The 12,520-nt window shown below is 57.2% G+C and overlaps 1 protein-coding gene across 3 annotated transcripts; it reads left to right on the top strand.

The window, feature by feature from the left end:
- Positions 1-4,853: 4,853 nt before the first annotated feature.
- Positions 4,854-10,920, top strand: MAFG (MAF bZIP transcription factor G). 3 transcript variants are annotated; one of them, XM_035302134.3, is made up of 3 exons: positions 4,854-5,053; positions 9,308-9,372; positions 9,460-10,920. In XM_035302134.3, the coding sequence occupies exons 2-3, from the start codon at positions 9,337-9,339 to the stop codon at positions 9,910-9,912; spliced, it is 489 nt and encodes a 162-aa protein (XP_035158025.1). In that variant the 5' UTR covers positions 4,854-5,053; positions 9,308-9,336; the 3' UTR covers positions 9,913-10,920. The 3 variants fall into 3 exon arrangements, with proteins under 3 accessions (XP_035158025.1, XP_078231161.1, XP_035158026.1); XM_078375035.1 differs by lacking the exon at positions 4,854-5,053 and adding an exon at positions 5,125-5,449 and having other exon boundaries at positions 9,460-10,916; XM_035302135.3 differs by lacking the exon at positions 4,854-5,053 and adding an exon at positions 9,047-9,189 and having other exon boundaries at positions 9,460-10,916.
- The last annotated feature ends 1,600 nt before the right edge of the window (positions 10,921-12,520 follow it).

The following is a 12,520-nucleotide window of genomic DNA, read 5'->3' as shown; positions in this document are numbered from 1 at the left end:
ATACCCAAAATCAGAACCCCTCTCCCTCTACAGGGGATTGCAGTTCCTCATCAGCAACGGAACAAGCCCTGATGGAAAAGGACTGTGTTCCATTATCTGAAGTAGGCTTCAGAAGGTGGATGATAAGAAACTTCTGGGAGTTAAAAGAACTTGTTCTAACCCAATGTAAAGAAACTAAGAACTTTGAAAAAAGGTTTGACAAAATGCTAACAAGAATAGACAATATAGAGAAGAATATAAATGAACTAATGGAGTTAAAAAACACAACACGAGAACTTAGCGAAATATGCACAAATTTGAATAGCCGAATTGATCAAGCAGAAGAAAGGATATCAGAGATCGAATACCAACTTAATGAAATAAAACAAGAAGACAAGAATAGAGAAAAAAGGATAAAAAGGAATGAGCAAAGTCTCCAAGAAATATGGGACTATGTGAAAAGACCTAATCTACGTTTGATAGGTGTACCTGAATGTGATGGAGAGAATGAATCCAAGCTGGAAAATACTCTGCAGGATATTATCCAGGACAATTTTCCCAATCTAGCAAAGCAGGACACTATTTAACCCCAGGTAATACAGAGAACACCACAAAGATATTCTCAAGAAGAGCAATCCCAAGGCACATAATTGTTAGATTCACCAGGGTTGAAACGAAGGAGAAAATACTAAGGGCAGCCAGAGAGAAAGGTCAGGTTGCCCACAAAGGGAAGCCTATTAGACTTACAGCAGATCTCTCAGTGGAAACCCTACAAGCCAGAAGAGAGTGGGAGCCAATATTCAACATCCTTAAAGAACAGAACTTTCAGCCCAGAATTTCATATCCTGCCAAACTAAGCTTCACAATTCAAGGAAAAATAAAATCTTTTATGAACAAGCAAGTACTCAGAGATTTTATTACCACCAGGCCTGCTTTACAAGAACTTCTGAAAGAAGCATTACACATAGAAAGGAACAACCAGTATGAGCCTTTCTAAAAATATACCAAAAAGTAAAGAGCACCAACATAAAGAAGAATTTACATCAACGAATGAATAAAATAGCCAGTTAATATCAAATGGCAGTAACCCTAAATTTAAATCGACTAAATCCCCCAATCAAAAGATAGAGCCAAAACCTAACTGTATGCTACATCCAGACCCATTTTATATCCAAAGATACACAAAGACTCAAAACAAAGGGTTGGAGAAAAATTTACCAACCAAATGGAAAGCAAAAATAAATAAATAAACTAAAAGCAGGAGTTGCAATTCTCGCATTTGATAAAATAGATTTCAAAGCAACAAAGATACAGTGGTAAAAGGATCAATGCAACAATAAGAGCTAATGATCCTAACACCCAGACACATAAGACCCATAAAGAGATTTAGATTCAATGAGACAGAAAATAAATAAGGATATCCAGGACTTGAACACAGATCCGGAACAAGTAAACTTAATATTTATAGAGCTCTCCACTTTAAATACACAAAATATACATTCTCCACTTTAAATACACAAAATATTGATCGGCCATTATTAATACCCATTTTTAGAATAAAGCAATATTCCTGTTCTGTTCTCTCTCCCTCTTTTTCTTCCTCTTTCTTCCTCTCCTTTTCTCCTTTTTTTTTCTTTCAAAAAAAAAAAGAGATAAGGCTGGTCGAGGTGGCTCACACCTATAATCCCAGCACTTTGGGAGGCCGAGGCGGGTGGATCACGAGGTCAAGAGATCGAGACCATCCTGGTCGACAAGGTGAAACCCCGTCTCTACTAAAAATACAAAAATTAGCTGGGCACGGTGGTGAGCACCTGTAGTCCCAGCCACTCGGGAGGCTGAGGCAGGAGAATTGCTTGAACCCAGGAGGCGGAGGTTGCGGTGAGCCGAGATCGTGCCATTGCACTCCAGTCTGGGTAACAACAGCAAAACTCTGTCTCAAAAAAAAAAATAAATAAATAATAAAAATAAAAGAGATAAGGTCTTTGTCGCCCAGGCTGGACTGCAGTGGTATGACCACAGCTCACTGCAGCCTGCATGCAACCCCTGGGCTCAAGTGACCCTACTACCTCAGCCTCCTGAGTAAGTGGGACTACAGGCATGCACCACCTTGCCCAGTCCTGGGGGGTCCATCGATCCTCCCACTGCCTCCCAAAGTGCTGGGATTACAAGTGTGAGACACCGCACCTGGCCTGCTGGTTTCTTGGTTGGAATTGCCCTGACTCTGGCTTGCCCACTGGGGCCCTTGCTCTGCCCAATTCTGCCACGCCTCTCCAGTGCCCAGCTGACCCCTATCCATGGTGCTTGTGCAGGACAGGCTCAGGCTCCAGAACGAATGAGTCAGCAGTCCCTGACCAGGCAGAGATGGGAAATGTCCACCCTGGGAGGGACCTGCCTGGAGACCAGGGCTGGACTGGACTCCCACCCATCCCATCCATCTCTCTGGGTGTGGACGCCAGCACCTGCTGCTCTCAGGAGGAACCAACAGGGTCCTCAGCTCAGTCCACAGAAGGCGCAGCCTGGCCAGAGGGTGCTGGGGAGGTGCATGTGGGAGGGAGGCTTCCAGCTGCAACGGGAAATAAGCTCACGGAGGTGCAGAAAAGTCCAGACAGGGAGCCAGGCCTGTAAGATGGCACTTACAGCTGGTTGTGGAGATGACTGTGTGGAGTGAGAGGGATGCTCAGAAACCCTCAGGCCTGTCTTGCAGTATCCCTCTCTGTAGAGTAGCTTTTTGCTGTTGCAGTGGCCTCATGGACTTTGGCCCAAACACAGCTGCACCACTATTTCCAGGGACAAGTGTCTGGGCTCTCCGTGGGGAGCTGCCCAGGAGCTGCTAGGCAGGTGAGGAAATCTTTGTGCAGAGCCATTGCCGACCCTCACTGACCACAGAATGCCTTGGGCTCTCTGGAAGTATGGGGAGACAGCTCCTGGGGGCTTGGCTTGGGCTCCCCTACCTCAACACCTTCTCTATAAACCACCATCTGCTACTCCGAAGGTGACCTGGAACCCCACCCACCCCAAGAAGATTCTGGGGTGATGGGCAGCAAAGGAGCCTGGGCAGCTCCCCAAGTGTCCTCCCCACCCCAACCCGCCCATCTCTCTGACAGTGACCAGTGAGGGGAGAAGTGAGGCTCCTTCCTAGGAGTAGAAAACAGCACCACAGTGAGGATGATTCATAAATGCATTCCCGGTCCATGCTGATGTGTAAATGAGAGCGGGCTCGACCCTGTGAGGAGGAGTCAGGGTGCCAGACATGAGTGGGAAGAGCCTGGTGAGCGTCAGAGACGGAGTGGGGGCTGCCAGCCCCAGGGCCAATCATCCCTGGCTGCTCAGGGCGCCCTGAGGATCCAGCTCCCGCTGTGTGGCACCAAGGGCAGCGACCCCAGGCTTCCCGGGTCCCTCCTGCGCCACGTGTGCCCAGAGTTCAGCGCTGGGTTCGGCAGCTCCGAACGGGGGAGACCTCCCGGCTGTGGGAGGTGCCCGGCGGGAGGGGTGAGGACTCGGGGAGACGGGAAACTGAGGAGGACCCCGCCTCTGGACTTTTCCTGAACCCTTTTCCCTTCGCAGCTGTGAAGCCGGGAAGGGGAAGAGTGGCTCCCAGTCTCCAGCCCGCAGCCGACCCCAGATAGAGGAGACTGGGTAGGGGGCAGGTCCCCGCTGCGTGGACCCAGCCCTCACAGCCAAGCAAGGCACGACCTCACGCTCCCGCAGAGCAAGTTGGCCAGCGGCTCGAGGCGCCCTCCCCGTGCCAGCCCAGTGTGGTGTGAGAATGAGGACGGAACCGGGACAGGGCTGCACTCCCAGCCTCAGGGCCCCATGTGCTGTTTTGTACACTAAGGTTGAGGTCTCCGAAGCCACACCAGGAGCATATAATGCCCCTATAGGCTGTGACCAAAGCAGGGTATACAGGTCCCTAACGGCTAGGAACACAACCTTAAGAACCAAATGCAGCCCCACAGCGCACACTGCGACCACGTGCTGTGGGGCCGGGATGAGGTCCTGGGGTCTGGCAGGGACGAGCCTGGGGACGCTTCTGAGCCTTACACCGAGCGGCTTCGGGACAGGCCTCTATCCACCTGCATCATTCAAGGATTGACGGATGGAGCCCAGGAGGATCCCACAGCCCGTCCCCGCCCCTCCCTCTTCCCGCTCATCCGCTGGTGGGGTGGCCACTCTTCCCCTTCCCGGCTTCACAGCTGCGAAGGGAAAAGGGTTCAGGGAAAGTCCAGAGGCGGGGTGCCCCTCAGTTTCCCTTCTCCCCGAGTCCTCGCCCCTCCCGCCGGGCACCTCCCACAGCCCGGAGGTCTCCCCCGGTGGAGCGGCCGAACCCAGCGCGGAACTCTGGGCACACGTGGCGCAGGAGGGACCCGGGAAGCCTGGGGTCGGCTGCGGGCTGGAGTCAATCCTAGCTGCTGAGAGCCGCCAGGCCGTCCGTCCCCGCCCCGCGCGGCTCCCAGACCCTCGAGTTGGTATCGCAGGGCCCCGGCGGCGCCGTCCGGACTCAAAAGCGCCTCTGCCTGGCAGGACTGGGGCAGGCGCAGCCACTACTCGAGGGGACGCACGCGGAGTCCACCCTCACTCGCGCACTCGAGCTGAAAAACGCCGCCGGCGCCCGGGAGCTGGGGCAGGGGCCCCGGACGGCTTGAGCAGGAGCCAGGTTAGGCGGACGCGGGCTCAGGATCCCGGGGGCTGGGGTTGGGGACAGACCCGTGAGACCCCACCCGCCGCGCGCCAGCCAGTGTTGCCAGGGGCGACCGCGCGCGCGTGGCGCATGCGTGGCTCGCCCGCCCGCCGCCGCGCCTTCCCCTTTAAGCGCCCGCCGGCCGCGTCGCCGCTTCATGAATGGAGCCCACGTGACCAAACATCATGTGACGTCTGTAGAGCGGCGGCGGCGGCGGCGGCGGATCCCCAGCCTGGTCCGGCCCGGCCTTCCTAGCGCGCTCGGCCCGGCCCGCGCAGGCGGAGAGTTCCCCGAGCCCCGGGACCGGACCCCTCTCGCCGGTCCCAGCCCCGCGCGGCCTCGGAGCGCGCGCGGCCCCGCCCCGCCCCGGCCTCGGCCCGCCGGGCCCGCAGTGTGGTGAGTGCGGCGGCGGCGGCGGGCCCGGGCGGCGGGGGCGGCGCGGCGGGGGCCGAGGGGGCGCGCGGGTCGGGCTCCTCCCGCGGCTCGGCTGGCGGCTGGGGGCCCGGAGGCGGGGGCCGCTGGTTTCGGGGCTGCCGCGCACCCTGCTGGCGGCCCGTGCCTCGATTTCCCCGGCGGTCAGGAGCCAGCTCCTGCCCTTGCCGCCCGGGTGCTGGGGGTGGACCGCGGGCGGCGGCGGACCCGCAGAGCCGGGCGAGTGCAGGGCGGACTTGGAGACCCGAGCTTCCTGGAGGGAGGGGCGCCAGGCGCTGGGAGGAAAGGGTGGGGTCGAGCGAGGCGCCCGGGGGTCCGCGTCAGGGCCCGGCGGCCGGTCTGTAGCTGCTGATTCATCAGGTGGCCGCGTCTGCGCTCCCCGGGCGTGGGGGTCCGCGGCGGGCCCGGGAGGGGATCGACTGTGGTGGGGGACGGCCGGGAAGACCCTGCCGGCGCCGGCGCGGGCTCGGGTTCGGGCTCCGTCACTCGCGTGCCAAAGCCCAGAGGGAGACTTGCTGAGTCATCAGCATGAGGTCACTCGGTGCTCAAGCTGATACCAGCGGGGATTGGAGAGAGGGGCCTCGGGGACTAAAAGGCCGCCAGCCGGAGGTGGGAGGGAGTGGTGGAGATGTGGGAGGGGGCCGGGCCCGGCGCCTTGGGGTGCCTGTTTAAGTGAGGGCTGAGCGATCCTTTTGAAGGCAGGAGTGCTTGAAGAGGAAGTAGGGGTGGCTTGTTGCAGGTGTTCTACCGGGATCAAAGGTGAAGCCCCGGGCCGTCCACCCGTTCCCAGGCAGCTCTTCTTGGGCAGCTGGTCCTAGTCCCACGTCTGGGGCAGTTTCCCAAACTGGGAAATAGTTCCCTGAATGAGGGAGGGGAGGAGCTTCGGTGGGCTGTGCTAGCCAAAGGGGAAGTCGGCTTTCCCTGGGACTGGCCTGTCTGGACAGCCCCTGGCCAGGGATCCAGGCCCTGGGAGAAAGAGCGGTGTGCGTACCAAGCCCTGGGTGACAGTGGGCAGGGCAGGGCAAGGAGGAAGCAGGGCAGGTCTACTAGGAAATTACAAGGGAGAGGAAGCAGCCCTGCCTCTCTCCCCAGTTGGCTTCGGAGTCTGGGTTGAGATCGTGGGTGGTGGGAGCTTAGGGGTGCCGAGCCTTGGGCTGGTGTGGAAGGCATAGGGTGGCAGAACGCAGCATTCAGTCACACCAGAGTTGTTCGTACCTGAAGCCAGGTCTTAGTGTTGTGTGAAGTTAGCAAAGAGAATGGCCCTGCTGGGTGTCCGTCCTGGTGGCCCAGAGGACGTGTGCCAGGATGTTTGGAAAGTGGCAGCCTGGCTGGGCGCGGTGGCTCACTCCTGTAATCCCAGCACTTTGGGAGGCCGAGGCGGGTGGATCACGAGGTCAAGAGATCGAGACCATCCTGATCAACATGGTGAAACCCCGTCTCTACTAAAAATACAAAAAATTAACTGGGCATGGTGGCGCGTGCCTGTAATCCCAGCTACTCAGGAGGCTGAGGCAGGAGAATTGCTTGAACCCAGGAGGCGGAGGTTGCGGTGAGCTGAGATCCAGCCATTGCACTCCAGCCTGGGTAACAAGAGCGAAACTCCGTCTCAAAAAAAAAAAAAAAAAAGAAAAAGAAAGTGGCAGCCTGGGAGTGATGTGGCTTGAGCCACCTTTCCTTGGGTATGTGGAGATTCGTGAAGGTAGCCTTCCTTTGCCCAGGGGTCCATGACTGGGTTAGTCCACTTAGTGGTTTTTCCTCAGGGATGCCCACACAGAGTACATGTTCACTCTCATTGAGCCCTGGGGCTTATAGATTCCAGATGTTTCAATACTTCAGCTGATCTTTGGTCTGGAGTTTTACGCCCTGGGAAAATGCAGGGCCCTGGAGGGGCATTTATGATATTCTCAGTCACTTATGCATCAGTGGAAACTAAGTTTTAGGTTCTGTTCAAAGAGTGACTTTCAGGAGCTGAGCACTTCTGCAGCAGGTGGGTCTAAGGGTGGGATGACAGCAGAGGCCACAACTTCCGGGGAGTTTTGGCCACTGGGCTTTGCAGCCTAGTGGGGCTGTCTTTGTTCAGTCACAGGTGTTTCCACTTAGCCAAAGGGAGATGGAGCTCTCAAACCTCCTTCCCTTTCCTGGCTCTCAGTGTGAAATGGGTGGCCCAGGTACCGTGGCGGGTTGGGGAGCCGTGACCGCCTGTGCCTCCTGAATGAGGTGGGCTCAGCCTTTGAGGGAGCAGAGGATGCCTGATCAGCAGAGGATGTTTGGCCAGCCTTCAGGGTGGAGGAGGGTTGGGTTGGGGCCAGCTTCTCCTGAGGCTGTCTCTGCTCCGCGTGTCCCCCACCTTGCCAGAGGCTAGGTCAGGAGCCTGGAAACACTGGCTGTGCTCAGGCCTGCCCCTCCCCCACCCAGGCACACCTTTGATTAGGAGGTGATTGGCTGCACTCGTGCTGAGTTCAGGCCTTCTGCAGAGGGCAAAATCTGTCGAGGAGGCAGTTTTCCATGTGATCTCTTCAGCAAGTCACCGCTGTCATTGTGCTTAGCAGCAGGGGTGGGAGAAGCTGGTGCCAGGGCAGTGCCTCTGCACCCTGACTTGCACTCAAGGCTGGGGGCCCCTGCTGTGCTCAGCTGAGGTCCTGTCTCCTGGGGCTGTGTGGTGCCGGTTGTGTAGGAAAGAGCTCCTGTGGGCCTTCTGACCTCCAGCGCAGGTCTTCCCCATCCTTTATCTGGAAGAATCCAGTGGCTGGAGCCTTGGGACCTTGCCTCTGAGATGGCTTGGCTGTGGAGAGACAGGGGTCTCTGACCTCACCTCCTGATCCAAGGCTGGATGAGGTGGGGTCTCCACCCTGGTGAGGATGTGTGCCTTCACCTGGCCACACTTCAGCAACTGGTGAGAGTAAGAAGTCCCCCAGCCCATAATTTCCTGAAGTGCTCCTGGCTCCTCTGGAGGAGACTCTCATCTGTCTGCATCAAACCTGGAAAGTGGGGGATAGAGCGTGGGGTCGGAGGGGTCCATGTCCAAGGGTCTGGTGGGAGCTGGGCTGAGCAAGGAATCCCAGATGGGTTTCTGGGATGAGGTGCACAGAAATGTCCTTGGCAAGAAAGTGAGCTTCGAGCTGGGAGGACCCCAGGTGGGTGTGTCGGTTCTTTAGTCTGACCTCCTCAGTCCTTTTGTTTTTGTTCCCTGGCTCTGTGGGCACTGACCCGGGGCAGGGGGCCAGAGAGCAGGCTGCCACTCTGAGGGACTGACTCCACCAGCCTCCATTTGGGCAGGCCCCAGGATGGCTTACTGTGGGAGAACTTGTGAAACACCCTGGATGGGGTGGGGCAGGGGCTGCTTCCTGCAACCCAAAGCCACAGGATGGTTACTCCATCAGTGGAGGAGGCAGTCTGGGAGGGCCAGAGGGGCCTCAGGCCAAGCTCCTCCCAGCTGATGGCCTGCCACCTGGAAGGTGGGGGAACTCCCTGGCCAGTCGGGCCAACAGACCAGAGCTAGCTGGACAGCTCACCCCCAGCTACTCAAAGTTAGGAGACTCTGGGAGAATCGGGGCTCCCTACAGCCTCCTCTCTGGCCCAGTCCCCAGTGGGGCCCCTGTGCACCCAGGGAGCAGGGGGCTTTGTCCCAGGCCGGCTCAGTGGAGGGAGGTGGCTGGAGGAGGTAGGATCCCGGAGGATTCATGCACAGGGTCCCTGGCAGGCCCTCACCTGCTATTGGCCGGGCTGGCCTTTCTGGCCCCCAGCAGCTCCGCTGCAGCTCTCCTGGGGCACTCTTGGCTGGCGGGCCCAGGGAGTGCGGGCGCCGCGGGGGAGCGGGAGGCAATGTGCTGAGTCAGCGTGACTCGCCAGGAACAGCCGTGCTCTGGGGCAGTGCTGGGGTTATTTTTAAAGCTCCCGGCTTCCTTCTAGGCCTGCCCCACCCGAGTCATATTCCTTCTAATCTCTCCCCTGCCCCTTGTCTTGCTTTTGCCTCTCTAACAGCCTTCAGTTCCCCTTCTCCCATTAGACCTTCCTGACTGCCCACCTGGTTCTCTAGGGGTAGGGTGAACAGGAAGCAGCTCAGCCAAGCCTGGGAGAGGCCAAGGGCTGCCTCCAATCAGGTAGTGGGCCTGGGCACCCGGGCAGAGACTGGGGCGGGCTGTGCGGCAGGGGCTCTGTGAACTGGGGTGGGGGTGAGGGTGGTCTCCAGGGTACTGACCTCTGCTCTGTGTCTTGCAGAAAGCGCCTGCTCACTGTGCCCCCGGGTTATGACGACCCCCAATAAAGGAAACAAGGCCTTGAAGGTGAGTGGAGAGGGACAGGGAGCCTTCAGGCTGGGGTGGTGCCGTGGGCATGCCTGCTCAACCTGTGACCCTGTGCGCTGTGCCCAGGTGAAGCGGGAGCCAGGTGAGAATGGCACCAGCCTGACCGATGAGGAGCTGGTGACCATGTCGGTGCGGGAGCTGAACCAGCACCTGCGGGGCCTGTCCAAGGAGGAGATCGTCCAGCTGAAGCAGCGCCGGCGCACACTCAAGAACCGCGGCTACGCTGCCAGCTGCCGTGTGAAGCGGGTGACGCAAAAGGAGGAGCTGGAGAAGCAAAAGGCAGAGCTGCAGCAGGAGGTGGAGAAGCTGGCCTCGGAGAACGCCAGCATGAAGCTAGAGCTCGACGCACTGCGCTCCAAGTATGAGGCACTGCAGACCTTCGCCCGGACGGTGGCTCGCAGCCCCGTGGCGCCGGCCCGGGGCCCCCTTGCCGCCGGCCTGGGGCCCCTTGTCCCAGGCAAGGTGGCCGCCACCAGTGTCATCACAATAGTAAAGTCCAAGACGGATGCCCGATCGTAGGGACGCGCATCTGCCCAGGCGGGTCTTTGCGGGGCCACTAGGCACATGGCGAATTCGGCTGCCCTGTCCCTCTGTTTCCTTCTCTTTCCTCCCTCTCTTCCCTGCCCTTCTCTCTTCCCTGCAAAGCACAACCTGTACCCCAGGGGCACCAGGCTGAGCCCCTTTGATCTCGTCATTGTCGTCGTGTGTTTTGTATGTTGGGATTGGTCAGTTCGGTGGTGATGTGGGGTCGCCCCAACCCCTTTTGTACCAAGGCCATGCAGGCTTGGAGCCCAGAGTTGGTGCTGTGGGAATGGACTTGAGAGAAGTGCAGGGAGAGAGAAGGAGCAGGCACGCTGGGCCTCGCGTGTCCCTGAGCAGTGAGGGTTCCCATGTGTTCTCCCGGGCTAGGAAGGATTCACTCTCTTTAGCCCCAGGAGGGCAACTCAGCTCAGCCCAGCATGAAGAGACGGGCTGTGCTCTGAGAGCCGGCATGGCCTTGAGGGCCCTGATGAGTAGACCGCTGGCCTGGGCGCAGTGGTGCTGGGGCCTGCAGCTGGGGCCAGGGACTGCGCGCTCAAGCCTGACCCGTTGCACTGAACAAGACCAAATCGCTGGTTGTGCGCTTACGTGAGGGTGAGTCCAGTGTGCCCTGCGATGGGTCCCGTGTCACTGTTTACATGACCTATTTGTGTGGTTATATAGCCCTTTATTTAAAAGAGAGAAGTTCCTTTTACAAAGTTATTAATTATATGTTTAAAAGTTAAAGAAAAAAGCTGCAGAGTATTTATAAAACTGTCTTTTAGAAAAAAAAAAAAAAAGCAAGAAGACCATTTGACCATATCAATGGAAAAGGGAAGAAAGTATAATAGAAACTTTGCTAGTTAAAAAAGAAAAAAAAAATCCCTTTCTTGTAAACTTATGGACAACTCTTTGTGGCTGTTGGAATTTAGTTTTTATATACACAGAGTTATCGGACATTATTTATAAAACTTAGTTTAAAAAAAAGACAAAAAAAAAAAAAGCCAAGCCGTGAACCGACCAGAAGGCCGTCCTCTTTGATATCTTTTGCAATTGTACCGAAAGTGACTTACTCCTCTGCCCTTCCTGCTTCCGTCTCTTGCCGGTGCCGTGGTGTTGTCCGTGCCTGGTGAGGTTTTGTGCAGCGGTAAAGTGCTGGTGCTTCTGGTGACCTTTGACCTGTGGGTGTCACTTCTTGTGTCTGTTTTTCCGTGTTCGTTTTTTGGGTTTCATTGTGCTTTTGCTTCTGCTGGCTTGCTGGACCTGGGCTGGGGTGCCAGGGGGTACCTGCTTCGTCAGAGCTCAAGGAGTCTGTGCCCACCAGCAGTCCCTGATCCCTAGGAGGTGAGACGTGGGGCTCTGTCACGCTCACCCCATTGAACCTTGGCTACATCTATGTTTAGGGCTGGGGCTGATCCTGTGGCGGGGTAGGTGACATTGGGGGTCCCTTGGGGCCCCCCCACGCTGCTTCCACAGCCACCACCTCTGGCCTTGGGTGGTGGTGTTGCAGGGACCAAGGAGTCACTGTGGGTGGCCACAGGAGTTCCCTGGCTGTCTTCCTCTGGCCTCTTCACGTGGGGCCTCAGCTGGGAGCCCCAGGGGCACGCACCGTGGGCTGCAGGTTCCACCGCCCACTTGATCCCTGAACTGTTTCCATGCTGCAGGGTGCTTCCAGGCAGAGTGGTGGGTGGCTCCACCAGTGCAGACAAGGGCTACGATCTCCAGGGCTGGGTCTTATCCCTCTTCTCTGCTGGTCCATCCTGGCAGCACTTGGCTTCAGGCCTTCCTTCTGCCTCCCTTTGGGATCTGTCTTCCAGGGATCAGCTGCTTGGCTTCACTGGGGGTGCCTCCCTCTGGGGGCCCAGCCTGCCTCTTGCTCCCAGTTCCTCGACAGAGGCTGCTGCCCTTCCCGGCTAGGCTCAGGAGGCTCCTGGTAGGCATATGATGGGGAGAGGTGTCCCCACCCCAAGAGAGTACAGCCCTGTGTCTGGCCATGTAAACTTTGACCTTTCACCAGGGTTGCTGGTTTCTTCTCTATGGGGCCCAGTCCCCTGTAAAGCACAGAAATGTGGGCTGGTGAGATGAAAAACTGTGGCCGACAGGGCTTAACCCTGTGGGTGGTGGGATTTTCATCCAAGAGTTTGGCCTGGTGTGCCTGTGAGATGTGAACAGGGATGTACCATCAACATTTGTCTTAATGAGCTTCTCTTTGCTGTAGGTGTTCAGAGACAACTCTTGTTTCTACCTAGGCCAGCCTGAAAATCGAAATCTTGACTCTAGTCATTTAGTGACTTCATCCCCCTCTCCTCAGTCTAGTTTTGTCTAACTAGAATCCAGGCATTAGTTGGAATCATATCAAAAGTATCTATGAAGAAAATGTCATGATCTGCCTTGGAGCAGGAAGGAACAGGCCCTCCTTGTCCCTGTGTGGCCCCCACTTTTGTCCTGGCTGGGGGTGGCCATTCATTTTGAGCACCTCTGCCAGGCTGCAGACCTGGAGGCAAAGGGAGTGCAGAAGAGGAGGGTGTGAGGGTGGGCGCAGGCTGAATGGAAGGGGTAGTCCTTGACGTGTTGGCAGAAGAGGCCTCTGGAGTGTTGAGGCCATACC

This window comes from Callithrix jacchus, chromosome 5 (assembly GCF_049354715.1).
Source record: "Callithrix jacchus isolate 240 chromosome 5, calJac240_pri, whole genome shotgun sequence".
NCBI lineage: Eukaryota > Metazoa > Chordata > Mammalia > Primates > Cebidae > Callithrix > Callithrix jacchus.
The sequence above is the reverse complement of the archived record's forward strand: the minus strand, read 5'-3'. Positions and strand labels throughout refer to the sequence as shown.

Excerpts from the sequence above, each read along its gene's own strand:
- MAFG (XM_035302134.3), top strand. The coding sequence starts at position 9,337 with ATGACGACCCCCAATAAAGGAAACAAGGCCTTGAAG. Across the intron at positions 9,373-9,459 it reads AAGGAAACAAGGCCTTGAAG|GTGAAGCGGGAGCCAGGTGA; the intron begins GTGAGTGGAGAG and ends CGCTGTGCCCAG.